Source organism: Passer montanus, unplaced genomic scaffold (assembly GCF_014805655.1).
Source record: "Passer montanus isolate IOZ18808 unplaced genomic scaffold, ASM1480565v1 scaffold72, whole genome shotgun sequence".
Lineage (NCBI taxonomy): Eukaryota > Metazoa > Chordata > Aves > Passeriformes > Passeridae > Passer > Passer montanus.
This window is the reverse complement of record NW_024372370.1, coordinates 2,231,371-2,251,735: the sequence shown is the minus strand read 5'-3', so window position 1 is coordinate 2,251,735 and position 20,365 is coordinate 2,231,371. Positions and strand designations below refer to the sequence as shown.

The following is a 20,365-nucleotide window of genomic DNA, read 5'->3' as shown; positions in this document are numbered from 1 at the left end:
ACAAAAACTGAAACTTCTCAAATGAACAACGTAAGATCATTGGTGTTTACTACTATGAAAGGTGTACCACGAACCCAGCTCGTTTTAAATTTATAATAATAAAAGTGTGTCTCTTGCCTGTATCACAAAATGCACAGCAGCTTTAACAAGACTCTTCACAAATGGACCTTTAAGAATTTAAGTGTTCCAGGGGCAAGAGGGGAGGTCCTCACAGGGGTCTCTAACTGAAGATAGAGAGGAAAGAAAAAGACAAAAACCTTTCACAGAGGGGGGTGTTACCAGTAGGCTGCTGCAGGACCAATATGGGACCCATCTTGCTCAGTATATCCATGAATGAGCTAGGAAATAGAGTGAAGAAAATTGACAGTCTCATATTGCCAATCATCACGAGGGAGAAACTAAAAGCCCAAGGAGTTGAAGAAAAATCTCAGAGTGAGTGACTGCTGAGTGACATGCCAGCAGATGGGGGATCAGCACTGAAAATGGGCTCCTTCAGCAGAGTAGAAGAATGTCAGAGTGCTGTAAATATCCTCAGTGTGGCCCTGCAGAAAAGCAGCTTCCTGGTAAAACTTTATAAACATGAAATATCTAAAGATCTAAATCAGTGAATTAAACCCCATGATATAAGTACGTTCATTCCTGCACACTGAGTCATCCTGAGTGTGCTTCTCTTTTCAGATCAATGTCCAGTCCTTTCAGCTTTCCTTTCTGGGAGAATTGCTCAAACAGCAACTTAATCTCCCAGGAATGAGCCAAGGTACCAGAGAAGGGTAGGATGCAATTTTATTAAAAAAAAACCAAAACCCCAAAACAAAAAGTTTAATGATAAAAAGCACATTTCCCTGTAAATAACAAAAAATATCCCTGTGTTGTCCAGGACTGATGTTTTCCCTGCTTTTGGTTGTGTATGCCCCACAAGATTAGTTTCCAGTGTACTTCCAAACTAGGCAGCAATGATACACCTACAAAACCATTGGCGTTTTCTCTGTTTCCAACAAAAATTGTAACATTTCAGTTTTCAATTTCCATTGGAAAGGGTGTCCTGTCCCTTCTACAAAGTTCGTGATGGAGCCTTTCTTCTTCTCAAAATGCATGAGTAGCCCTGCAGCTGTGTATTTCTTCCAGCAGAGGAAGCTTGTGTAGTTCCTAAAGCACACAGCTTGCCTTCCACAGCTAGATTTGGCTGTGCATTTACGTTGTCAGAAAATGGTTTTGTCAAATACAAAAGTAGAGCTGGAAGTTCAAACAATGGAATTCTAATTTAGATCTTGTGAATGCTGAAGGGGAAAAGTTTGGTTATTAAATTATGTTCCCCAACGAAAAAGCCTTTTTTTTCTATGTTTGTATAAAACATGCCATTTTGTATATATTTTCCTTCCTGCAGTGATGTTATTCATATCACTTATAGAAAACGGCAGGTTTTTGAGATTCGTAATAGAAGAAAATTCACTTTCTTGTAGTACTGAGAATCATAATGGATTAGCCAGAATGAGGCAGGAAATGGAAGAAACATCTTGAGTGTTATATGCTGTTTATTAATAATGAGCAGAATATAAGTGCCTGAAAGTATTTTAGTATTCCAGGCAGACAATTAAAATTAGATGGAGACCTAGAGCTTATTAAGAAACATGAGATTGATTTTACTGTCCTATGCCTCTGCCCCTGCAGAGCATCATTGCATTATATCTTGCTTTTTATAAGCCTTTCTCTTAGCCCCTTGTCACACAAACCAAACATATGCAAATGGAACAAAACATACCTTCTCTATCTTCTTCTCACATTTCACATTTTATAATGGAAACATCAGTTCTTATCTCAGGTTAATGTCTGTGTAGACAGCAGACTAGCAAACTCTCTGGACTAAATGGATCCATTAAGGGTGGCCTTTAATGGTTTTAAACTAAAATAGACTCAATTTAGATTAGATAGAAGGAAGAAGTTTTTTACAAGGAGGGTGATAAAACACTGGAACAGGTTGTCCAGAGAGGTGGCAGATGGATGTCACATCCCTGCAAACATTAAAGGTCTGATTGGACTGTGCTCTGAGCATCCTGGTCTATTAGAAATGGTCCTATCCCCAACAGGGGGGTTGGACTAGATGACCTTTAAAGGTCCCTTCCACCCAAACTATTCTGTGATTCTGTGACCCTGTAATTATGCTGAGACAGGTGCCTTAGACAGTCCATGTCATCACAGATGTGAAATGTTTACTTCCAGGTTACAGTTGTCCCAGCAGAAAAAATTGCACTGTATCTCACTGATAACTGATAAGTAGCAGTCCTAAAACTGACTGCACTACTTCACTATTTTAATTCCAGGATTATCTCATTTTTTACTCTTCATTAATTTCATTATATGGTAGCTGTTACCTGTAAAATCTTGTGTTGACAAAAGTATATTGTATTCATCTGTTGAATAAATAAACATACGGATTCCTGCAAGTACCAGTTGTCACTCTGGAGTGTAGTTACCAAATTAAAATCATCATGATGTGATGAGTTTTTCAGAGTACAGCTTTGTGCTGTGTTTAATCCAACTTAACTGCAGTCTACTGCCAAAGTGCTGATCCCACTCTTCTTTTCTCCCAGCCCGGGCTCCAGTCCTTGCATTAGCAATCACATGCCTGCTTGGTGATTTGGATCAGTTCACTGATCCCATGGGAAATGCATCCACATCCTGCTGGATTAGTGTCCTGTGGCAGCAGTCTCTGGGTGTCATGCAGCAGGGACACCATGTGGAAGGAGTGAGGGAGGGAGGGCAGCACCTCCCATTCTCTGCTAGCCCACAGTTAGCTCAGATGAGCTCGGAGTTGAAACTCCATCCAGAATGTCTTCTGTGGAGTGGGATGGTGGCTCCAGCTCTGTCATACCACAAAAGCCACCTTCTCAGCTTGCAGGAATGAATGCTCCTGCCTGTGGTTTAAGCTGTGTATTCATAGCAGTCAGTCTCCACAGAGAATGTACAGAAGGAAACAATGGAGGGATGACTTTGCTGACAATAAACTCTTTGCTGGGCAGTCGGAGACCCTGCAGCCTTCGTGGCCCAAAATGTAACACCCAAAAAGGAAAAGCCAGAAATTAGATACCCTCAAAAAAATGAGAAGTGAGCTTGTTATTTTGGGAAGGTTTTTATTAGGCCATGAGCTATTTTCTAGCACTTGAACCTGCCATCATCCCACGAGGTATGTATGGGAGACAGCTATGGCTTGTAACCGTGCCCACAAAAATGCAGCTCCTGTGCGTGTACCTTCCAATTCTGCCCATCATTCCTTTTCCATTTAGCCTCCTAAAAGTAATTACCCAGTAAGTTCCTGTTGTGCTCACAATGCTCTGACGTGATCCAGCCATCTTCCACCCCCTCTCATTCACAAAAATCAGCTGCAACTTCCCACTTGCCCCAGACCTTTGGCAAGATCCCAGAGCCTTGCGCTCCCTTTACATCTGCAGTTGCCAGCTCAGTTTTCCTCCTATCTTTTTCATGAGAGCATGCTTTCTGAGGATTTTGAACTGTGGATATCTCTTCTGCCAGCTGAGGCAGTGGGTACCTGATGCTTTTATTGCAAACAAGAGCAGATCTTGCTGTTCCACATCAGCACTACTGTTCTTCCCTGCACAGAAGCAGATTTACAGAGTGAGCTATGGTAGGCATTCTATTTACACTTCAGTGGAGTAGTAGAGCTGCACAGTCTTCCCATCCCACTGTCTCCTGACAGCAGAAGGATTTGCCTCAGCATCACAGCTGCAGAAGGCCACAAATCTACATGTTTTTCTGTTGAAGCTTAAGTGAGAAAAACACATATAAGCCCTTGAAACTACTACAAAGAATTACCATTGTGAAAAAAAGCAGAGATGATTCTTCTAGACATTTTGTATACAGACTTACTTGGGTTAAAAGGAAATTTCTGCTACACTCAGTGTACAGAACTCACCTTGATAGTCTGTGCTTCCTGGATGAGGTTCTCATTTCTTACCTGAATACTGCAATTTTGTCAGATATTTACTCTCAGTTCTGCTCATTCTGCATCTTGGACCTGGAATATATCCCGCCCCAAAGTGCACCTTCCCAAACTCTCCAAGGTGCAATTCATTACTTTCCCCACCATTCTCTTGAGAAATTCTTCAGTACCAACTCACAGGTACTGTGGATCAGGTATTATAGCTCATTTTATATATATATATATATATATATGGTAATGTGGTTCTGATTCTCATCAGCTTCACTGGGCTCTTGATTTCTGATGTTTGTAGGTAGTACAAAAGTTTCTCAGCCCATGGCAGGAAAAGGTCTTTCTTTTTACCTGCATAGAGGTTGACATGATTGCCACTGACATATTTCCATGAGCAGTTTTCTCAAAGAATGTAATACAGCTCTATGCTTGCAGTTACATATATTTATGAAAGTAAAATAAAAATCTTTATTTTACTTTACTGTTCCTCACGATAGCTAAAGGTTTTACCATGTGTGTTTACATCATTCTTCCAGCAGAAATACAAGACCACATAGTTTTTATGTTCTGTTAACCAAAGAAGCACTTTCAAAATATGCATCCCTGTGATTTTTATACACACAAAGTATTTATATTTAATGAATTAAGTGTTCAACCAGCTTCTGTAGAGATTATTTTAAAAGCATTTCAGTTCAGTTCAGCTTTAAGATTGTATTCCAGGCTTCCCAAGATGTCAATGTGAGGATGAGGGTGCAGCATCATTAGGGTGTTTAACCACTCAAAGACTGTCCTTCCCAACAACCACGTCTTTCTTCAACACTGGCATCATTTCATGTTGACTTAATCTGATCTGGAAACCACACCTCTCCCCTACAGAGATCCTAAGCTGAAAGTTTCCTTTACTTTCCATGGGGCAGACACAGTGGGGGACAGAGCAGGAAGGAGCAGCCCCAACAGTCCTTGCACACAGGTCCTTGGCCCCAGTCTGGAGATCTGGTTAGAAGTGCCTGAGGAGCTGCCATCCAGTGACTTTCCTAACTCCTCCCGTCCCAAACCTTTGTCAGTGCGCATCTCAAGTGCCCACATGAGCCCTTCCCAAATTATGTCAAGTATGTGATGTTTGGGTAATGTAAATCTCCCCTGAGCAGTCCTGCCTCCCAAAGCTCTCCCATCCAAGTTACAATTCACTGCAAATCCCTTCTGCTTTGACCATCTCCCCAGGTCCAGTTGCCTGAGGGTCCATCCAGGGGCTGATCACAATTCTCTCAACCTTTATGGCAGTAGCAGCCGTAACTCCATAGGCTATGGATGTTCCTTGTTGTCCTCTCAAGGACTATAACCAAATCTCTTTTCGTAGCATGTTCGAGTTTAACTCTAAAGTTTGCAGGATAGCTCTAAAATCTGCATCTCTACACAACTGACAAGATGCCAGGATGAAAAGTGCAATGCTTAGGAGATGTCTAAAACTGAATGTTATTTAGGAATGAGGTGCTCTTCCAACAAACTCCCTTAATGGACAGTGTCTAGCTGGCATGGCCTCACCAAGAACCATCTTGGAGAGCTGGGGTCCCTATCAAATGCAGAGATTATGGCTTTCTTGTTAAAGACAGGGTGGGCTAAGTAGTTGTACTACAGATTAACAGTCTGGGAAATCATCCAGGAGGCAGGATTCTGAAATCAGTGCATACTCAATCTGTCAGAACCAAAAGCAGTCCAATTCAGCCCAAATTTGTATCCACTTAATGCTGAAGTGCTAATGCTACACATCCCTCTGTTTAACAGGGTGGTGGTTTTTTCTGGGGATTAGTCTGCTGTGCCCACAGAAGGCAATATTGCTTTGTCTGACTGACATTTTGCTCAGTTACAAAAAGCCCCCTAAACTTTCTTGTGTCATTGTTGGGGCAGACTTTCATGCCTGGGGTTTGAGTCCTGCAGTTAAATTGAATTAAGCACAACATGAAGCTGTAGCGAGGGATTTTATCACCTTTTGGGGTGAGTGTTGGGTGTTGCAGCACAATCAGCTTTATTCATGTTCTTTACTATTCTTCAATATCAAAGTCTCTTTTTTGTAATACTATGTGGTATTTTGGCAATTTTAACAAGTTTTTAAAAGTTTATAAGAGAGGCAATTTCCACCAATGCTGCCAGAGACTCTCTCTTGCTAAAATCCACCCAAATATTTTTATTTTTCTAAACACACAGCAGCCCTGTGGTCTTCAAAAGCAATACTGATCTATGTGTCTCATATGATACAATAGCAATCTAGATATTTTCATAGGGTAATCTGAAGCTTGTGATACCTGCGAGTGAAGAGTGATTAAGTTAATTATGTCGGGGGGTTTTCTGGGTGTGCCTCTCCGTCCCCTTCCCTGCACTGTAGAGTACTTTTCTGCCACCTGGTGGTGGAAATTGAGGTTCTGGTAAGGGACCCCGGGCTACAATTAAGAAAGCTTTGCCTGAGGAAGGGGCCTAGAATTGGCAAAGAAAGAAAGGTTAAATAAAGGTAGGGCAATGTCGTGTATTTTATACCTACCAATATTACCTAGAGTCTGTGTTAACAGACTGGCGTTCCACTGCAAAAAGCCCAAACCGGAAAAAGTAAATAAATCCTTCCTGTTAAACAAGCTGCCTCAAGGCAGGTGGGAAATGGCTCTGGGCTTCTCTAATTCCTCCTGGTTCTGCCAAGCTCTCTGAGCTGGAAATGGGTGTCAGAGGACAGCATCTTGGGTCTGCCCCCTACAACAGGCGCGGCAGCAAGTCAGAGAGGGAGCTGGGTTCATCACTTGTGTGCTGTGGGTGCTGTGAGGCTGCAGTGGGGAAATCATGAGTCACACTTGCAATGGATGCGTGAAATAAACACCTAAAACTGAAAAACAGCCAATCAAAAGATGCCAAGCCCCAGCCCTGGTTTCCATAACTCAATCAGGAATGTGTTGGTGAGTGACCACAGCCTGGTCCTAAATGGGGAGAAGAGATGGTCTGTGACAATAACACCTTGCTCTGCAGCAACAGAGAATACCATTAGTGTCATATTCCTGCTCCCTGCAAGACAGAAGGGGAAGATGTAGAGATTCTGGAGGTTCTCCCTTCCCACCCTTCCCAATTTCCATGCTCAGTTTCTTAAACAAAGTCTCCCCATCCAGTTTCAGCACTCAGCCAGGCCCTGCCACCCTGGGACATCCACGGCTATAATGTGAGTACACTTGTGTAGCAGTGTTCTACTTCCATCCTCCCACGTTTGGGATCAGATTTCACTAAAAATGAATTCAATATCATGAATTCACTTAGGTGGTTACAGACCTGGCCTCAGGCACTCTGTTGAACTAAAGTACCAGCCTAAAGGAGCTGAAAAAATTGAGTTAACCTTTACTTGAAATATTTTTTTGTACAGTGAGACCTTTAGGAAATAGAACTCCCACCTAAGTAGAAAATATTTCAAATTTTCACTACCAAAAGGAAGGATGGTATGGCTCTGGGAGCATTGATTTTTTAAAATAAATTTATTTATTTATTTATTTTATGTTTGCAAGGCTTAAATAAAATATTTTTTTCCCAGCTGGGAAAGGACTTGGAATTTTTTTAAAAGCCCTTTATGGGCTAAGATGGAAAGAAGCTCAGCCAGGAAGATACATTGCAGTCCTATGAATCTCACAGGAGGAGGATAAACATAATTTCACATGAGCAGACAGCTGAAATTTCATCTTAATCTCATGAGAGTTTTATTGCCACTTACAGAGGCAGCAGGTCAAATGAGGGATTGCAACAGCAGGTTGAGAACCATGATGTCACAGTGCCTCAATATTTCGTGCTTAGCACTTGGATAATTTTTATTCATTATTTAATTATGCATCTTCCACAGTTTCGAATTTTAATTCCCCTCCCCCCCAAAATACAGCAATAGTGTTACAGAGACAGAGCCACTTCCACTGCAGATATTCTCCTTATGTGTGTTTCAGAAGGTCTTACGGCCATTTTGGCATTGAAGGGAAAACCAGCCCTTTCATCCCAGTACATCTGCCACCAAAAGCAAAGCTGTCTGATTAGCACCTGCAATAATTAGGAAGTAGTTGCTGGCTAGCCAGTGTGACACCCATCTGCAAGAAAGGTCAGAAGGAGGATTCCAGCAGCCTGTCAGCCTGACCTCAGTGCTTAAGGCAGGTTATGGAACAGATTATCTTGAGTGTGATCACACAGCACGTGCAGGGGATCAGGCCCAGTCAGCAGAGCTTTAGGAAAGGCAGGTCCTGCTTGACCAACCTGCTTTCCTTCTGACAAGGTGATCTGCCCAGTGGATGAGGGAAAGGCTGGGGGTGTTGTCTACCTAGAATTCAGTAAAGCCTCTGTCACTGTCTCCCACAGAATTCTACTGGAAAAGCTGGGAGGCCACAGCTTGGACAGGTGCACTCATTGTCAGGAGTGGTAGTGGATGGAGTTACCTCCATTGTACAGGGAACAGTCCTGTTTAATGTCTTTACAGATAGCCTTGACAAGGGGATCAAATTCTCCCTCAGTCAGTTTGCAGGGGACACCAAGCTGGATGGGAGTCTCAGTCTGGGTAGAGTAGGAAGGCTCTGCAGAGGCATCTGGAGAGCAGGGATCCATGGGCAGTGGCCAATGCTACGAGGCTCAAAAAGACCAAGTGATGGGTCCTGCCCTTGGGTCACAACCACCTGTAGTGCTACAGGCTGGGGACAAGGGGCTGGAAAAGTTCCCAGCAGAAAAGTACCTCGGGGTGCTGGTCAAGAGCCGGCTGAACATGAGCCAGCAGCCCAGGTGATGCATGGTGGCTGTAGGAAGAACAGCATTGATTGAATTAGGGGGAAATAGGGCATCTTTGATTTTTCTGAACCTCTTCTTGGTGGAGTAGGATGATTTTACTTGTTACTTCCCCTTTGCTAATTTGTCTCCCTTTCACATTTTAAGGGAAGACCCAGTTGTTTTATTACCACGATGGTCAGTGAATATTATGCTAAAGTACTACATCAAGCTGTGAAAGAAGGAGGCAAAAGCAAGGTGTTGAGTATGTATAGGTGGCTTGCAATTGCTTCCAGGAAATTTTAAGAAACCCAGCAACTTTGTATAGACATTTGTCAAGTTTTTCCAAAGATTATGCTGCTAATAAAGCAATTTTTAAGACCAGCAAATGGCAGAAGATGGATTCACATGGTGCAGAGAATATGATATTGAACTATTTTAAGTCAAGTGTCTTTAGGCTGAGCCAAGAGGGAATATGGAAAAAACAGAACCTTTACAGTATATCTGTAATATTATTAAGCATACAAACATACACATTCCTGTATCTACCTGGCCATGCATGAGTGTAGATTGAATTGCTAGAGCAGGGTGTCATAATTCATTACTCTTGCACATTGTTAGTTTAGAATGATCAACTGTTAATTTGATTCAGTTCAGGGCATCTTCTCTGTAACAGAACATTATACGCAAAAGCCCCTCTCAGCAAGTCTGATAGGCTAGACAGCAGCATGCTAAACTCAACACTGTCACATTTAGAGGTTAACTGTACATCTTCAATGCTTAAAACTAAGGAACTGAAAACATTCCATTTCAGCCCAAAGACCGATTCTCCACACACAGCTTCTAAACACAGTCACAGCAATGCTGACAAGGAACTACCTGGCTAGGCACAGAGATATTTTAACTTAAGTAATTAAAGTCCCTGTTGAAAATGAGATTAAAATCTTGTCACACACAACTGTCTCCATTCTACCTTACGGGTCACTTTCACCTCATCAGAAAGGTTCCCTATCTAATTTTACAGTATTATTTGGCTTTCTAAACATTAACCACATCCATCGTGTTGTAGAAAACAGTGGGTTTACTAAAGCACTAAAATACAAAAGCTTATGGTTTTAGCTTTTATGGTATAAAAACTAGACACATGACCTGTATTCCAAAGGAAAAAGTAGGTAGTGTTAAAATGACAAACAATTCACCTGGCATGGGTAGAGTAGTAGGCAGAAGATGCTACTCTATTGGATACAGTTAGGAGATAATTTATTTTGCTTAACTTGCGTGGCAGAGGAAAAGCTGGCTACTTGGCCATAAATAAAGCTGGTATAAAATTCCCTTAAATCCTCAGAGGATGGCAGGGAGCCAGTTGCTCCTGTGGCTGTTACAGTAGACCCTCAGTTCCATTGGCTGGGGAACATGCAGTATCATAAATCCATGGGAAAGGTTCCCCCCAGATGACCCAAGAGACCAGGAGGGGATTGCTGCCTCGGGGGTAACAGGACTATCTCTGACACAAACAAAGAGTGCCTTGGACTTGCCTTTTCAAACTCCATTTGAAACTGTCTCCATGGGTGAGGGACTCTATTCTCAGTGCCTAGGTGCAGCAGCTGCAGTGGGAACAGCGAGCACAGGGACCCATGGACCTGCAGTGTGAGCAGAACAGCCATGGCTTGAATGTGGATGTCTGTGCCATCACTTGCCAACACCAAAATGGAATTGCTGTAAAATAGGATAAGAGTATTGCAAGGCAGGTGAGAAAGCAGCTGAAAGTCTGGGCAGGCTACTGGAGGGGCCAGTGAGCCCAAGGTGCTGGAAAAGTGAAGGATGTAGACCCTAAAGAAGGAGAATTACCAAAACAACATGCAGACCCCTGGCACTCCATTACATGGAGCTCAGGACTACGGGAGCAGGTCCTGTTAAGCAGCAAAATTTCATCTCCCCTAGCATAAATTTGACAAGTGTTCTGGTAGATTCACATAGAGAAGAGCAGCACTGATCCGTTAGCTTTAAGTGATGGAGAGTGTAGATCAGGGCACCACGGAGGTGGTATTGAGTTTTGTTACCATACAACTGTAAGCCATGTTCTTAAAACACTTTCCTTATTTTGTTTTTATGTAAGTTTTATTGCTCTTGCTTGTTCCAAAGGTCATTTGCTGTTATCATTTTACCTGAGTGGGCACTTCTAATATTAACTAAAGACATAACAGGAGTTAAATGGGTAGTTAACAGGCAGATAAAGCATTATATTACAGTGCACATCCAAGTTCCTGCCACTTGGAACACGGACAACATTTTAATCTGATCACTGCCAGAGCTTTGCTCCCATTATCTACAAGGAAGTACAAAAGAATTTAAGGCACGTGTGACCTGCTGTTTTCAAGTAACAGTGATGCTAGAGATCAGGCAGAGAGCTTGGCTTCAATTGCTGTTCCTTGAAAAAGTCTTGTTTCTTTCACAATATAAAATTGAAATACAGTATAAAAATACATCTTTTCAAAGGGTCCAAAACTTCCAAGTCTAATTTCAATATTATAATGCTATAATATATAAGATTGAGGTACATTAAGAGTGCAACTTCTGCTGGAGTTTCTTCAGGACACCACATTCAGTACAAGAGAGAACAATATTTTCCTGTTGCTTCCCTAGAGAGGCTGCACTTTAAGTTAAACCAGTTTTGCTTAATGTCTTCCACAAGGCATGTAAACCAGAGGTGTTATTACTGATACCCTGATTCCTCTGACTGCAGGAGAATGAGTGGGATTTCCTTGATTCCATGATTTACAAACACTCCTTGAATACAGCTTTTACAGTCGAGAATCATTTTCAGTTTTCTTTTCATTGCTGTCTTGATCCTTCTTGTCTTCTTCCTTTTCTTCCTTGCTGAACTGAGCTTCAATCTCATTGGGATCAATATAGGTATAAAAAGAAGCCATGATAGCAAAAATGACGCAAACTACCAACAGCAGGGCAGCAAACAGCACATACTCTGCCCACTGCAAAGAAGAAAAAAAAAAAGAGAGAATTTATTCACCAATATTTATTTCAGTATTACACTATTTTAGTATCTTCAGGAAGGAAACTCAAAATGTGAAACTGAGTGTACATAACAAGTATCATATGGCTTACAGGACTAAGTATTAATTAAGCGTATAATACGTATTAAAGCAACCCAGAATTGAGGCTCTTCCAGCATTTCTATCTTCACTAAAAAGATAAAAATTCTGCGAATGCTAAAAAATTCTGCAACATCCTTTTCCTGGAGGAACTGGGAACTGAATGAAAGACTGAGAAGGAAACTCAGCCCCTTCTTTTTGGTCAGATCTCTAAACCAGGTGGGCACTGATTCTGCTTCCACTTAAAGATTTTCACAGCTGAATTAGTGAATACAAACGTGGGCAGAGATCAGAAACTCTACCTGAAAAGCCTCAAAATCACTGTTTCATGCTCTTTCTGATTTAATTTAGCTTAAACTGGCAACTGCCAGTTTCAGAGAAAAGCTCTTCCTTCTCTCAGATATCCATTTTAATTCATTACAGAGCACCACTAATAAACAGAAAATCTTCTACAACTGCTCTTCACCAGGACAGACATAGTTTTTATGCCACATATAATGAGATTTGAAAACAATGAAGCCAGAAGAAGGGATGTGGCAAGGCTGTGGTATGCAGGTGAAGGCTCATTAGCAATTAACAGAACTTTGGTAGGTTTTATACCATTCACGCAGAATTTCAGCTCAAAAGTTCACAGACTTTCTATACCATGAGAAGAAATTTACTGCAGAGATGCTAGAAACTGCTGCTTGCAAGCAAAGGAGCCTGCCAACGAGAGTTAAGTAATAGGTAAGTAGAAATCTTTGCAGAAAACTATTTATCTGCCATCATTTCCTACTGGATTGGAACTGCTTTCTCCCAGTGTAATATAATAGCACACCTACTGCTTGCATGCTTACCTGCTGTTGGATTGCAGATACCCCAGCCACAATAAGGACAATTATGTTACCAACAGCCACAGTCAGCAGCCATCCTGCCTGCAGCACTGACTTCATGTTAGACGGGGCCTGTGGAGACACACATTTAACTTCTGGTAGTGTCATTTATTTTCTGATGCATTTACTGCAATCTTTACCTTACAATAAACACTGTTTCTCTGGGGGAAGAGGATGTACATGTTAGACGGGGCCTGTGGAGACACACATTTAAGTTTGGGTGGTATAATTTATTTTCTGATGCATTCACTGTAATCTTTACCTTATAATAAACACTTTCTCTGGGGGGAAGAGGATGTCATGGTTTGCTAGGTTTTGGTGGTGGTTGGGGCTTTTTTTAAATTTTTTTTTGACATTAAAAATTGCTAGAGAGCTAAACAGGTCTGGAGAAGTCTTTGAGGAGCAAGAGACCACAAGCACACTAACTATAACACTTTTTACTTACACACACCAAGTAAGTAACAGGTACACAGGTGTAATTTTACATCTCAGGAACACATGGCACACATGACATGAAGAAATTCAGTGCATCACCTAGCAAATCACAGCTGACAACATTTCCATCACTGCAGTTTCTAGATTCAGACTTAAGAGAAGAAATACACACAGCTACTAAAGTGGAGTCAGGAGACAAAGGAATTAAAAGTGTATAACTAATAAATTAAAGTGTATACACTAAAAGTGTATAACTAATAAAAGGCCAATGAAAAGGCTGTATGGTGTAAATGCTGTGGAGATGAAGTGCCACTACTTCCTCATTTTATGTTTGAGACCTCTCCAGTTCAGTTTTATTGCAGCAGTACAGTTGCACTTATTTTCAATGGATAGTTGTCAGTTGTCATAGTTACATGGGGGAAGGAAATTTGAGGACTGGTAGTCAAGTCTTCAAATGATATAACTCAGCATAGCTTCATGGAAAACACCAAATCCTATTTGAAACAGGGCCAACTTGCATCAGCCTATACAGTCCTTCTAGGAGCTGTGAGGGACACAGGGATCTAAGCAGCAGCACAGAACCACCACTTAAAAACAATACATCATAGAAAATCTTAACTCACACCAAGATTCTTAGCTCAGGAAAAAGAATACCTGTGAGTATGAAAACTCCAGTCCAGTGACAGAGAACAGCACTTCTGCACATGTAAGAAGAAAATACTGAGGGATCTGCCAAGCCATATGGACTGTATTTGGTGCAATATCTTCAAAGTGTGTAATGATAAGTTTCTTTTCAACACACTGGAAATTAAAACAGCATGTTAGGAACAGTAATAATGAGTGTGCACAGTTAAGGCATTCTAAGAAGTTCTATAATCATACAGAAAGTTCAGAGTAAATAACAAATATTGCACATGAAGCACTGCATACCTAGTTATAAAGTATAGCTTTTTTACAGCCCACTTCATGCAAATCCGTAGTGTCTAACAGGGCTAAAGGTTTAAGGCCATTAATGGTGATCATGAATTCTTGGATTATGTATTATCATAACCATAATTATTTTTATAGTTAATAATGGCTTATTGTCCTGTTTAGGATACCAGAATTCTATCATATATACTTGTATATGGTAGACCAGAGGAAATTTAAGGATTAAAGACAAGAGGAATAATTCTACAAGTGTTTTTTTAATTGAAGTATCAACATGGAAAGGAATTCTATATTGTCCATCCAACAGCAGTGGCAACTCACATCATCAAGTGAAATGGTATAGACACCACCATATCCAAATTCCTTTGAACCAACTGTACAAGTGTATTGAGGCATTGAAGCCCTAATTGTATATGACCTGAAAAAGAAAAACCCAAAACCCACAGTTCAGACCATAGGTATAGTCAATTGTGTGCATCACATATTTAAAAAAGCTCTGAGCCCTTTTCCCAAGGACAGGTAGGCCTAGGAGATTAAATCAGGATAAAGGAAAATGCTTACCAGCCTGGATTTGGAATGACGGTGTAATTTGTGACAGAAAGAGGATCCAGTTCTCCAAAAACCATGTCATCCATAGTAACATTGACAGTAAAACTGAAATTGTTTATGAACCTTTAAAATGGAAGAGTGATTAAATACTACACAAAACAAGCAGAAGTCAAAGAATACATGTTTTACTTTTAATTATATATTGGCAGCACAACAAGTATCAAGTCTTCCCATTTAATACCTTTCTTTTAAAAAATTCTATTAACATTCTGGAAAAAACTCTTAATCTCCTAGAAATGTAGCTAATACAAAAAGCCAGTTACACTCCCATCAGCCTTAGGAGAACATCAAAAACAAGCCACTACTACAACCAGTAGGTAATCCATCTGAAGTGGGAGATGCAAAAGAAAAGCAGAGAGGGGAGAGGTAATCTTGGATACCTCTAATGCAAAATTAAAAACAAGGTATAGATATGTAATACATGCCATTTGTGCAATAAAAAATCTAGGCAATGGAACAAAGCATACACTTCCAATTTTAGCTAAATTACACCCAAACAGGTGTGTAAGATAATTTAAGTTAATCAGGACTCAGATGTTATCCCATCCCCTAAAACATTAAGTGCTGTGTCCAGCAAGATACGAGTTCCTACAGTACAGAAAACTTTACTTCAACAAGAAGAGGCTACCCAAAGACCCAAGATTGAAGAGTCACACTACTGTCAAAATGTAGACACCAAGAAAACTCTACCTGACAAGACTTCTTCCATCTTTTGGTTTTGATGTGACATTGTCCTCTATCTGGTGGAAGAGACCATCATGAAAATATATAATTGGCATCAGAGAACAGCTTAAACATGCACTATTATACAGCAGAGGGAATTAACAGAGGCTTCAGAGCAAGACTTCCACTTTAGGTTCCTACTAGCACACACATCTACTAGAAAACACTGTATGACTGCACACCTAAGTCTTGGTGAAAGTGTAGTTGTCAAGGTACATAAGACATTGGTAATTTTTTTTCTAAAGGACATCCTGGTGTACTCTCTGCAGCTGACCAGTCCTACTAGGACTTACTAGGTACGGCAGAGATAAGGAGAGACAGAAAACAAGATAACGGAAAAAATTTATCCAAAGCTTGTCCTCTCAGCTTCACACACTCCACACAGATGGCTGTCAGAACATTGATTTATATCTTAAGAAATAAGCAGACTTACCCAAGTATAATTGATGTCCATTGGAACCCATTTAAATGCCAAAGTGTAGCGCTGTCCCTCCTGCAGCTCCAAATGCTCAGTTTTATTTTGATTTGCAGAAATTATGTCTAATGATTGCAGCTTAGAAGTCTCAAATGTCATGTAGTCAGTCTACAAAGACAAGTTGCAATGGATTTCTGTGCAACTGCATATTTGTCTACACTTTTGAGGGAATGTTGAGGGCTCTTGGGAGAGTCAGAAGTTTACAGATGTTACTTCTGAAGTGCCAGAGATCATGAACATCACCTAACTTTCATTTTTGATTTGTTTTCTACATCAAGCATTAATTCCATTTGATCATTATTTTTTATTACTTTAATTGGTTACACAAGTTCAAAGTTACATGAGCTCCCCACAAGCACTATGGAATAGCTCTTCTGATTTCCTGTTTCTTTCTCCAGATAAATCAGGCTTACCATAACCACCAAGAAAAATTCTATTCAGCCACAGAAGAAGCACTAGCATAAGATGTGATGCTATATTTTCCAAAAAGCAGTAATGATATGTTTTAAATATTCAAACCACATTTATTCAACATAACATACTTAAACCATTAGTAAACATGTTAGTACCACACTAAAATAGGCCCTTTGTTTTATAGGATTATCAAAAGCCCTTTATAATCCACATCTGGATGATAAAGTGTCTGTAATAGGGAATAGAGCATTCTATACCTTTCATTTTCAGGTATGTACCATGGTACATCAATTCCCTGACAGTATACAGTTTGGGTGCCCTTATCTTCTCCTCACAACGCTGTTCCTATGTGAGGCAAATTTGGAGGAGGTTGGAGTAAGATCTCTCCTCTTCAAGGGAAAGAGAACTGCAGACTATCAGAGAACACACTTTCTAAGATCCCTTATCAAAAACATCCATCAGAGCCACCATATTTTGCTGTCAGTAGAGCCACCAATGCTGTGCTGTACTAGAACCTGAAAAAGTTCTCTGACAGCAAAACATGAAGCCTAATGTGTGGTGTGGCCACAGAAGCAGCTCCCTGTTGAGGTAAGTCATTCCTCACAGTAATAGCAGCAGCTCATGGGAGCTGAATGGACATTTACTGCAGGATGGGGCTACTTTTAGGAAATGGAACCTTTTTAACAAGAGTGAAATTTTCATCTAGTTCCAAGTCACTTAAGTTTATGAAAGTTTATTGGAAAAAAACCTATTCTTGTCAGAACAAAGTAGTAATACTTCAAATATTAACATAGTTACTATTTCTTCAGTTGCTGTGTTTTCATTAACAATTCATTCCACAATACAAAAAAAAAAGAGAACTCATTAAAATTATTGGAGTAAAAATGTCCTAGAAAATAATCAATTTTGAACCATTAGTTAAGAATGACTCTGACTTACTCCATTACATTTTTTAGCATAATTAATTTTAATTATTTTTTAATATTGCACATCTGCCCTTACTTACCCCTTCATTAGGTGTTACATTCACAGTCTGAAGTTGAGGCTGGAATTGAACTGTTGCAGGAACAGCACCCAGATTTATTAATTTAATTTGAGCTTGCCCAGCTGCAGGGAAAACTGGATTGCTCCTCTATAGTACAGAAAAAAAAGTAAAATCAGTGCCCTAAGTCACTTGGAAAAGTTACTATAATTACTGTAATCTTTATTATTTCATGTTGAAAATTAGCATTTGCCTGCTGGTCTGTAACTGTCTGACAGAGGAGACTGGAATCAGGTTTTGTTACTAGTCTCACAAGTTGCCTTAGGAAAGAAGTCTCTCATCCACAACAGACACACCTAGACAGCTGCTCAGATCTTGGGATGCAATGGATCACCACCCAGAGGTGTTGCCAACATCCCAGCTACAGGGGAAAGATTCATTGGGTTCAGGCATGGCACCTCCCTTTGGGGCAAGGAAGGTTAGGGGAGACAAATCCTTCCTTCAACAAGTGTCATCCTTGCTCCTGCTGTGATGATGCTTCCCAGACTATCACACTTCAACCTCCAGACTAAATCTCAGAAGAGGTCAAACATACAAAGCTGCACTCTGGTAGGCCGAGCAAGTGTCTGGTTTCCAGCTTTTAGTCTCAGTTTAGAGATTGAGGTTGCCTTTCATGCATGATTTGTATTAACTGCAGTGTGATATTTTGCAGAATGGTGTTTGTTGTTTGTTAATTTTACTGTGCTAACAACAGTATTGCAATAAATTTCCTCTCCCTCTGCTTCTATGTTTATATCATTGGCTGCAAATTTAGAAGTCTTGGTTCAATTTCCTCTTAAACACACTTTTTTTTCCCGAATTAACAGCTAAATATTAATTGTAAATACTTGCATGTGGCTGAACTTACATCTATTTGCACTTGCACAAGGGCAGCAGCAACAAAAGCCATAGAGCCAAGGAACATCCCCACAGTCATCTTCTTCAGGGGCCTGATACAACAAAAGACACGTGAGATTTAAGAGAAGTGCCAATTCAAAGCTTCAGCTGCTTGGTTTTTCTTTCCACCCTGGGAAACTCAAATGGCACATTATCACCATTTGGAGGGCTGATGTTATTACAGAAAGTGTTCTGCTGAGCTGGGAACCACTCAATTCATAGTTACACTGTCAGGAAATGCATTTTTCCTGCAGTATCCTAATAACCTGTTACTCTGCATCTGTTAGGCTCAAACATTGACCATGATTATTAGGTTACTGAAAAAAATCTGTTTTGCAGGAAGAAAAAACCCAATCCAACACAGTTGTTAGCTGTAAAACAAGAAACAGACAAGAAGATATGCCTTTGTTAAAAACAGAGTGACAACTTGTCTCCATAGTGCCGTGTTTAAATAAAATTGAACAAAAACGGTCAGAGAAATTTGTTAAATTAGGAGACATCTACTGGCATGCAGTTAAGCTATAAAGATAGATTTAGAGTATATATATAGAGAGAGAGTATATATGTCATTTATCCAGTACAGAATATCCACAAATGAATGGCAGTGATCCCAGCACAGCACACACCCCAGATTTTTAACAGCTATATGGAATAACAGCAGTGCACCTTAGCTCACTGAAAATTATTTGAAGAACTATATTCTCTCCTGCCTCTCCAAGCACTCTTGCAACTTCATTACCAACATTGAAAAACAATGTGCAATGTCCCCAAAGCTCCACCTAGAAGGATTCAGTAAACCAGACTCCCAGCTGAGACTGAAGAGGAAATGTCCTGTGCCTCAGTTGTTTTTTAGCCCAAAACATGACAAATGCTGAGGATGTATTTTGTATTTTTACCTCCTTTTCTTCAGGAGAGAGAGGGGATAGACATAAGGGATATGGAAAACAATCAAGACCACCTCTCCTGCAATCAAAAGATTTTGTCCTTAACTGAAAAACATTGTTCCTCTTCTCTTAGATTCTCCTCTTCTAATCTATGACACCTCTACATAACATTTGCAGTATTCTGGGGTTTTTTTTAATATTTTTAATACACTTTTCTTTCATCCTTAGCTGAATGCTTGCTCTTTTTACTTTAGTGCTGGAAGAGCCAGTTGAAGAAACAACTAAAATGAGCCTCTGTTGAAATCAGATAATTACATCAACTTACGTAAAATTCAGCTTGCATTTCTTGATTAAAGGATAAACCACAGAATTTACAACTGGGACCATTACAACAATCAGGATTGGATTCACAATCTGGGGAAGATGAACATGAGAGAACAATTAAGTATTTCTCAAAGTGCTTTTTATAAGTAAGGGCAATATGTATACAATCTTTCAGAAGCACTTGAAATTGGCAGATAGAAAATTAACATACCTGCATTTGGTCTGGTTGAATTTGAAAACCCTGGTGAAGAAAAATAGAAATATTTTTTTAATATTATGACAACAATAACATGGGTCTGAAAAGTGTTAATTAAAGAAAAAATGAATAAAAAGTAACCTACAAAATCCCCATTCATTGCTGTGGCTTGCAGTGTCCATCTTGACCCCTTAAAAAGAGAAATAAAAATTAGGTGTCACAGTAAATCAGTGTTCTAAAGTTCCTTTTGAATTTTTTTTTCTAAGTCAAGTATTGGAAAAGACATGCAATACAAGAAAAAGTAAAGCTAGCTTGCTATGGGAGTATTCTCACTCTGCAATGCAAACCTTTGAACAAAGTGAGCCTCATGGCCCATTCCACTCCACTTACTTGTTTTGTGAAACAGCAAAAAACAGCAAAAATAACTTAGTGCAGAAATCAGCTGGAGAGAGGGCAGGACCATCCTGTGTAGGGCACTGCCGTGTGCTGGGCACAGGAGCCACCCCGGGCCCATTTGCCACCAGCCTGAGGCCCAGCAGCCCACACATCCCATACACCCATCCTTCCTTCCCACAGCCCAGAGCCAGAGGACAAGCCAGGGCCTGAGCTGCCTGGAGCCCTCTGCCCCAGAAACCTGCCTGTGGCTGGGACAAGCAGGTCAGACTTCAGGCCTGAGCCCAGGAAGAGACAAGAACGCTACTACTGCATCTGTGACAAGATCCCTCAACCACCCACGACACAGCACTGCCCGAGATATTACCCATGGAATGAGTC

General features: G+C 40.4%; 1 protein-coding gene across 1 annotated transcript in view; it reads right to left on the bottom strand.

The window, feature by feature from the left end:
* Window positions 1-9,980: 9,980 nt before the first annotated feature.
* SLC15A1 (solute carrier family 15 member 1) overlaps window positions 9,981-20,365 on the bottom strand; it is a 28,049-nt gene continuing 17,664 nt past the window's right edge. Inside the window, exons 12-23 of the mRNA XM_039730432.1 lie at window positions 19,737-19,781; window positions 19,607-19,636; window positions 19,397-19,485; window positions 18,159-18,240; window positions 17,276-17,401; window positions 15,814-15,963; window positions 15,348-15,397; window positions 14,610-14,720; window positions 14,370-14,466; window positions 13,773-13,919; window positions 12,648-12,755; window positions 9,981-11,691 (exon numbers count right to left, since the gene is read on the bottom strand). Of these exons, the coding sequence (XP_039586366.1) occupies window positions 11,503-11,691; window positions 12,648-12,755; window positions 13,773-13,919; window positions 14,370-14,466; window positions 14,610-14,720; window positions 15,348-15,397; window positions 15,814-15,963; window positions 17,276-17,401; window positions 18,159-18,240; window positions 19,397-19,485; window positions 19,607-19,636; window positions 19,737-19,781 (1,224 nt within the window). The 3' untranslated portion in view covers window positions 9,981-11,502. The remainder of the gene's footprint in view (window positions 11,692-12,647; window positions 12,756-13,772; window positions 13,920-14,369; window positions 14,467-14,609; window positions 14,721-15,347; window positions 15,398-15,813; window positions 15,964-17,275; window positions 17,402-18,158; window positions 18,241-19,396; window positions 19,486-19,606; window positions 19,637-19,736; window positions 19,782-20,365) is intronic.